The sequence below is a fragment of the Oncorhynchus gorbuscha genome, linkage group LG19 (genome assembly GCF_021184085.1).
Source record: "Oncorhynchus gorbuscha isolate QuinsamMale2020 ecotype Even-year linkage group LG19, OgorEven_v1.0, whole genome shotgun sequence".
Taxonomy (NCBI): Eukaryota; Metazoa; Chordata; class Actinopteri; order Salmoniformes; family Salmonidae; genus Oncorhynchus; species Oncorhynchus gorbuscha.
The window spans coordinates 59831676-59840081 of NC_060191.1; the positions used below are offsets into that span (position 1 = coordinate 59831676).

Genomic DNA, 8406 nt, shown 5'->3' on the forward strand with positions numbered 1-8406 from the left:
GTGTGTGTTTGTGCAGCACACAGGTGAACAGAGGCACTGGGTGGTCCTTTTGTCCTGCCAACAGTTATCTGGGGGACCCATACAGGGGCCACGGAGGGAAATTGACTTACAATACAAGCTGTCTTCCAATGTCTCCATATTGAGTGGGGGAGAGGTGAAGTTTGAGTTGGCTACTTTATGTTACAAACATGCTCTTCTGGGTCTGACATGTCATTGCTGGGTGATAACACACCACTCCCTTGGGTGTGCATTAACAAAAATGAGTAAAGGCAATTAAGCACATTTTTTAAATAGGGCACCCACCACCTATCACATACACAAAGCTAAATGAAATACATGAACCATTTAAATAACAAATGGTGGCTAACAGTTATAAGACAGTTATTTTTAACCGTGAAATAACAAGGACTTTTCGATGTTGCGTGACATGTTCTTTGTCACTTCCTGTTGACAGCAGGCTACTAATTTAGTAGTAGTATTAAACACTTGCAACTTGTCACTTTCTGCGTTGTTTTTTCCCGAATCGAGTTTCACTGTCGGGAGGGCGGAGTTCAACTCACCAAAACCCTCCATATTATAATCTAAGTGTCAGACAGAATCTTTACCTTTGGGACAAACATCGAAGGAGACCTTGTGCCTTGCTATTCACTCTTCTGGTAACTCGAGAGGCTGGTGTTGTATTTGTGTTGAGTTACTAACCGGAGACGTTGTATGCTCAAATAACGTTTTTGGACCGTTTAAATCCCAACTATTCAAGTAAGGATCTACTATCTCCACATGGAGACGCGATATACACTTTAAAAATGTATGTAGGATATGGCAATGTAACTATGTTTCAGGCTAGCCTACGTATTATGTTCTTTGTATAGTTAGAGAGAGATGAGTGATGTGAGGCTACATTGTTGCCAGCCAGGATGGATTCAACTTCTAGTGCGACTCTTCAAAGTGGATGTATTCTAATTAGCTACTTTGTAAACAATGATCATTATTGGTCAACACTTGGGTCATATCCTCATTCTCTCGACTTCACGGTTACTGTACTGTTAGCAAAGCCTACCCTCATTTCCATAACTGAAATGCAGAATTCTACTTGTATTTTTGTTTCAGTCATGGATAGTGTTTCTCAAAGTAAATGTCAAGGTGATTTAGTAGGCTGCTTGTCATCTCATTCCTTTAATCAAATTTTCAAACTAGCATCCTTCATTTTTGTAACCAATTGTTTTGAATAGCCTACAGTCGGGCAGGCTTTAGCCGACATTTTCCTAGCCAACACACACAGCTCTGAAGGTGTTTAAAGTCTGTACATGTCTGAACTGGAGTTAGTTGAATTAACTTGTGGAGGAGAGGCAGGGGTGTGTTGTCACCACTCTTAAATTCCTCTGCTGCAGGAGGCTATGACTGAGTGTTGAGTTCCTGGTCATGATTTGGCTTGGTGTTGGGTTATCTTCTCCTGTATCTGTCAGTAGCCTACTTTTTCTTTTACTAACAGTTTCAGAATAAAGTAACTGTGAAGAGGATTAAAGATCCCAAGGAACATCAGAGAATTCCAAAGATTAGCATGGTAACTTAGTTGATATACTGTAGGCCATTGTGCAGAGACAAACTCTTTACAATTGTTTTAATTATGTTTATTTAACCTATATTTAATTAGGCAAACAATTTGTAAGTCGCTCTGGATAAGAGCGTCTGCTAAATGACTTAAATGTAAATGTAAATGTAAGTCAGTTAAGAACAAATTCTTATTTACAATGACAGTCTACCCTGGCCAAACCCTAACCCGGACAATGCTGGGCCAATTGTGTACCGCCCTATGGGATTTCCAATCACGGCCGGTTGTGATACAGCCGGGAATCAAACCAGGGTCTGTAGTGACACCTCTAGCACTGAGATGTAGTGCCTTAGACCACTATTTTTTAATAATATAATTAACCCACCACATCTGTTTCTCATTCTGCACTGAGACAATGGCTGTCTGGGTTTTATTGCAAGCTGTTGCATAATTGAATTCATAAAGCCAGTATTTCCACAGGAAGGAGGCTAGAGCTAATGTTATCTGACTTTATATTTTATTTATTTTTTAAATTTATTTTACCTTTATTTAACCAGGCAAGTCAGTTAAGAACACATTCTTATTTTCAATGACGGCCTGGGAACAGTGAACTATAGAGAGACTGGCAATAACATTTACATTTACATTTAAGTCATTTAGCAGACGCTCTTATCCAGAGCGACTTATAAGGTGCCAATAACAGGATAAGTAGTGCACTACTTGGTGCTGGTCTTGGGGCCTGACAGTGTCTATTAGTCATGTTTAGACAGCATGGCTAACACTTCACTTGACAATGGTGATACTGAAGCCAGTGTCATAGGGGCACAGGACCTTGTAGCTCCTGTCAAAACCATAAGGAAGAAGGACATGCTAGACTGCTACATGCAAATGACTTCCATTACTCTCTCTCCCCCTCTTCCAGGTGGGTCAATCAATCAGTGAGTGAGAACTGAGATGGGCCTCCCCTCGTTACTGTGCATGTGTGTGCTGGTGACCCTGGGTGGCCACCGGGGGGTGATCTCCCAGGCCCCCTCCACCCCATCCTATGGCGAACGTGGCTCCGACCTGGGTCTCCAGGTGTTCCAGCAGGTGGCCCGCTCCAGACCCCAGGAGAACGTGGTGCTCTCCCCCCATGGTGTGGCATCCATCCTGGGTATGCTGCTGCCAGGCGCCCACGGAGAGACCCGCAGGCAGCTCCTCACAGCACTCCGCTACAAGAAGAATGGTAAGACTCCCTTAATACTAGTCCTTTCATAGCCTCGTCCAGTGTCTCTCATTAAAGGGATACTGTGAGATTCTGGCAATTAAGCCACTTTTCTACTTGCCCACAGTCCGATGAACTCATGGATACCATTTTTATGTCTCTGCATGGTAGTTTTGTGAGCCAATGCTAACTAGTTTAACGCAATGACTGGAAGTCTACAGGTACACAAGCGTATGCTACTGTACCTGTTTACTTCCAGTCATACTCCTTCCCCGAGGAACGACACTGTTTTCAGAGAATCACAACATATCGCATTAAAATTCCCCAATTCTTCTTTCCAGGCCCTTATAAGATGTTGAAAAAGCTCCACAAGATGCTGACGGCCAAGTCCAACCAGGACATCGTGACTATCGCCAACGCTATGTTCTCCCAACAGGGCTTCCCTATGGAGGAGGCTTTCATGTCCTCCAACAGGGCCAACTTCCAGTGTGAGAGCCGGGCCTTGGATTTCACTGACACCCAGGCGGCTGCAGCCACAATCAACATCTGGGTCAACAACCAGACCAAAGGTGAGACTCCAACTGGATTCAAAGTTACTGTTGGACAGTCAATTAAAACATGACCATAAATCTCTAATGGTATGTAATTAAGCTACATTCATGTAGAACCAGATTTGATTCAACTAGGTCTTTTGATGATTTTACATGAAATAGAAGTCACTAACTTGAAGGTTTATTTTGGTCAGTGTGTCACTGGTGTTGGAATGATACATTTTTCTGACTGTTGTGTTCTCATTTACAGGCCACATCCCCACTCTGATCAAGGCAGACATGTTGGATGGAGCTTTGACCCGCCTGGTGGCCGTCAACGCCATCTACTTTAAAGGTCTATGGAAGTCCCGCTTCCAGACAGAAAACACCAAGATGAGAACCTTCAACGCAGGAGACGGCAATTCATACAAGGTCCCCATGATGTCCCAGCTGTCGGTCTTCAAAATTGGTGAGTTCTGCTCTGAGACCTAAGACACTCTGAACCCTTCTGTCCTGCTCACTGGGCTAATATTCTGTCCTGCTCACTGGGCTAATATTCTGACCTGCTCACTGGGCTAATATTCTGTCCTGCTCACTGGGCTAATATTCTGACCTGCTCACTGGGCTAATATTCTGACCTGCTCACTGGGCTAATATTCTGTCCTGCTCACTGGGCTAATATTCTGTCCTGCTCACTGGGCTAATATTCTGTCCTGCTCACTGGGCTAATATTCTGTCCTGCTCACTGGGCTAATATTCTGTCCTGCTCACTGGGCTAATATTCTGTCCTGCTCACTGGGCTAATATTCTGTCCTGCTCACTGGGCTAATATTCTGTCCTGCTCACTGGGCTAATATTCTGTCCTGCTCACTGGGCTAATATTCTGTCCTGCTCACTGGGCTAATATTCTGACCTGCTCACTGGGTTAATATTCTGACCTGCTCACTGGGCTAATATTCTGTCCTGCTCACTGGGCTAATATTCTGTCCTGCTCACTGGGTTAATATTCTGACCTGCTCACTGGGCTAATATTCTGACCTGCTCACTGGGTTAATATTCGGACCTGCTCACTGGGCTAATATTCGGACCTGCTCACTGGGCTAATATTCGGACCTGCTCACTGGGCTAATATTCGGACCTGCTCACTGGGCTAATATTCTGTGCTGCTCACTGGGCTAATATTCTGACCTGCTCACTGGGTTAATATTTTTGACCTGCTCACTGGGCTAATATTCTGTGCTGCTCACTGGGCTAATATTCTGTGCTGCTCACTGGGCTAATATTCTGTGCTGCTCACTGGGCTAATATTCTGACCTGTGTGTGAAATTATATACTGTCTGCTGTAGACCACATAATTCCATCTTGACTGTAGTTTAGCCATTTATGTGACGTGAGTTTGTCATGTCGGCCTAAGAGTAGTCGAGTTGGGTATTTATCAATGCCTTACAGTTTTAGCACAGAATAGCTACTCTCTGGACGGTCTAGGATTATTTCCCGACGTGCCTAGTTCATTTCTGAGAATAAATTGGGGAAACCTCTTGAATAAAATTACTGCAGTAAAACATTGCTCTTGGGAATCATTTCCATCCTCTATTTACAGAGAAAATGTTACAGAACAACACATTAGGCAAGTATACTTCTCAGACCTAAATGACAGATTAAATCACTTTTGATATTTGTGAATAATGGGAAACATTGTTGCTTTATGACAACATGTGGAGTTCAGCTTTGATTACTTGTTTTATGGCTGTTTCACAGTATGACTGTATATAGTCCTGTCAATGATTGTGTTGTTGGATCGGTTTCACTGTGGTTTTGGCGTCTTTGTCTTGCCACATCCCACCACAGATTTTTCTGGGAACCAACAAACTCCATCCTTCTCATTATGCAACTAAAGCCAAACTAGACTAGAAAACAAACATATTAATGTCACTATAGATAAGAGATATAGTATTTATTCACAAGATGACTATCCTCAAAGGTGTTGCTTAATGTCAGAATTTCAGGTGGACCATGAATACAGTAACACTTCTTAGCCTACGGTATGGATACCCCTCACCCCTGACCCCTCATCTCCTAGGTCTGGCCAGCACACCCCAAGGGCTGAATTATAAGGTCATCGAACTACCGTATCACGGCAACAGCATAAGCATGCTGATCGCCCTGCCATCGGAGGAGGACACGCCCCTAGGTGATGTCATCGCTCACATCAGCACAGCCACGGTACAGAGCTGGACCAAGCTGTTGCACCAGAGGAAGGTCCGCCTGCTGCTGCCCAAGTAAGACCCAAACACAACCCACTCACTGGTTCAAAAACCCTTACCCAGAATCCTGTACAGGAGGGTGCAATGTTCTAAACCCATTGCAGGTAAAAAAATATATTGTATAGAGCTGACGTTATTGCCCGTGTCTGTAATGTTGCATCCCAATGACCAGGTAACTTCCAGGTATTGTTGCAGGGTCAGGTCAAAGACAAGACACACCCACTCCTAGCTCTTTTATTGGCAGGAAGCACTTCCTGTCACCTGCTAACACTCATCAAATGTCACACATAAATGACTAACTCCTAGGTACAACATTGTGCAATCTTTCTATTTGTTATGTGTATGAAAAGTCTTCACTAATTGTTGAAGGAAAGGCTCATTTTGTGTGTGTGTGTGTGTGTGTGTGTGTGTGTGTGTGTGTGTGTGTGTGTGTGTGTGTGTGTGTGTGTGTGTGTGTGTGTGTGTGTGTGTGTGTAGGTTTACTGCTGAGGCCGAAGTGGACCTGCAAGCCTCCCTCTCAGCCCTGGGGATAACGATCCTATTCGATGAGGGAAAAGCCGACTTCAGACACCTCAGTGAGTGGCACTGGGATCATAAATCAAATATCACATAGAACTGTAATGTCTTCTTTCTGACAGTGTATCAATCATTGGTCTGTCTGACTTGACACAACAATGACTGGAGCTAATATATGAAAGGATTGTGGACTGTTTACTGCAGTGAGATCTCCAAATAGCCATGATTCATGACTAACTGTCCGGTGTGAAGTGCCGATAAAGCATAAGATCTTCTTTACTACTAACATCTTCTGCAGGCTTCCTTAAATAATGGATCAGAATTAGTGTGCATAATAATTGGGTTGTCCTTTAGCGCCACCTAGTGGGACATTGTTTTTAATCAATGGAACTTTACAGCACTAATATTTTGTCATCCAACTTTTCCCTTAGGTACAGAGCCTGTGTATATATCTAAAGCTCTACAGAAGGCCAAGATCGAGATCAATGAGGATGGAACTAAAGCAGCAGCTGTTACGAGTGAGTGGTTGTTGGTTTAGTCATTTTTGTTTCTGTTTGTATTTAGTTTAGTGTGTGTGAATTGGATTTTGATTCTGTGTGGATATTCTCTCTGAATATTAGAGATCAGGCAGGTTGAATACTTAAGTGTTTTCATTTGTATTTCAAATTTTTCTCCAGCTGCCATCTTAATGGCCAGGTCTTCTCCACCTTGGATCATCGTAGACCGACCCTTCCTCTTCCTCATTCGGCACAACCCAACAGGTACAGCATGCTGTCTCTCTGTCAATCTCTCATTTTTCTATTACTTTTTGAAGCCATTAGAGTATATTCTAAAGACTGGCATCCTCTTTGTCAAAGATCACTAGTTGTTGTGTAATTGACATGACATAAATCGGGACGCATGTCAGGTCAAATTCTGATCTCTGGTCATATTCTGTCTTTGTTTTTCTTTCTTATTGATATGTTGACTATGTTAATTTTCTTAGATTTTCTGTAGAATTACTTGTTGTTTCCTTGGTCCTCAGGTACAATCCTCTTCATCGGCCAGGTCAATCAGCCTTGAGCCTTTCCTGCCTGCAGATATCCCTTTCACTGGAATGTGCCTTCCGAGCTTCAAAATAATACATTTTTAATATACACAGCACACACTTCCTTGCTCACATGCAAGCACACCTATACCACACTTGCACACAAACAACATACACACTGTCATACTCAAAGACTTGTATTTGTGGACAATGTGGACATATTATGATGCTATTTCTTTTAAATGTTTGCATTTGATTTTACTTTTATTATGGTCCATAATATAGTGTTCTGCCAATGAGACATTCCATTGTTTCAATTATCCTTTCTAGATTATTTGCTACCTTTTTTAAATGACCCTGAATGTCAAATGTGTATATTAAATGTAGTACATTTCAGTTTGAATTCATGTTATTGGTGATTTTGCATGTTCAATTTAAGATTGGAAAGTTACACTCCAAGTCACTGACTTAATTTAGCCACTCAAACCCATGTTTTGATAGGCATTAAACTGTTTGTTTCCAATACTTTTTATTTTTTAAATAAACATCCTTTCTGTTGTCTCAATCAAATATACAAAACTATATTTTTTACTTTCTATAAAGTAAATTCATATTATGTAAAGGGTACCTTCTATTATTGAAAAGTACCTTTGATTGACAGATTCGACGGATAGATTCTCATTTGCGAAAAATACAGTATTCTCCTCGACTCCTTCATCCCCTCTCCTCCGTGACCTGGAAACGACTCAAGTGATCTAGTGGTTGAGGAGAGTGTCAATTAATTAGTAGGCGAATGGAAGAGCATCCTCGCCTCATTCTGCCAATGAAGCACAAGAGTCATGTGAACTAAAGTTTTGTGAGCATGGACAGGATAGAGATAGGCAGACTGGTAAATTGAGATAAGATGGGTATTGAAGAAAGGCCAACTTTGTGTGTGTTCCTGAAAGCAGTATAGCGGACGAAGGCACGGCATGAGCAAGGTGAACAGATAGACATGATTATGGACAGCGAGGAAGAAGGAGAAGATGTTGAAGTACAAAATGTATCCTTCTGTCTGATGGCTCAGAAATTGAACCTGACTGAGTGAGAATTAAGTACCTGTGGTGGCAGGTGTGGTGAAGACCTCTGAGTCCGAGCCTTACCGGGGTGGCGTTGAGGTGGATAAAATAAACAATTCCCTGTGTCTGTGACGCCCACAGTTTGGTGTGACACAGACCCGATGTTGAAACTGAGAAGATATTGTCCTTTTGAGATTTGAAGCAGCCTTTACCTGATAAAGTCATGTTAGGATATGTCAGTTATCCCGAGAGCATTTG

At 42.4% G+C, this 8406-nt stretch overlaps 1 protein-coding gene across 3 annotated transcripts; it reads left to right on the forward strand.

Annotated features, from left to right (window-relative positions):
- The first annotated feature begins 445 nt into the window (after positions 1-445).
- LOC124005414 (glia-derived nexin-like) lies at positions 446-7660 on the forward strand. Of its 3 annotated transcripts, none has more exons than XM_046314653.1 (9): positions 446-656; positions 2472-2774; positions 3095-3322; positions 3555-3752; positions 5364-5562; positions 6025-6122; positions 6495-6581; positions 6741-6824; positions 7088-7660. In XM_046314653.1, the coding sequence occupies exons 2-9, from the start codon at positions 2504-2506 to the stop codon at positions 7123-7125; spliced, it is 1203 nt and encodes a 400-aa protein (XP_046170609.1). In that variant the 5' UTR covers positions 446-656; positions 2472-2503; the 3' UTR covers positions 7126-7660. The 3 variants fall into 3 exon arrangements, with proteins under 3 accessions (XP_046170609.1, XP_046170608.1, XP_046170610.1); XM_046314652.1 differs by having other exon boundaries at positions 447-756; XM_046314654.1 differs by lacking the exon at positions 446-656 and adding an exon at positions 1420-1561.
- Positions 7661-8406: the final 746 nt, after the last annotated feature.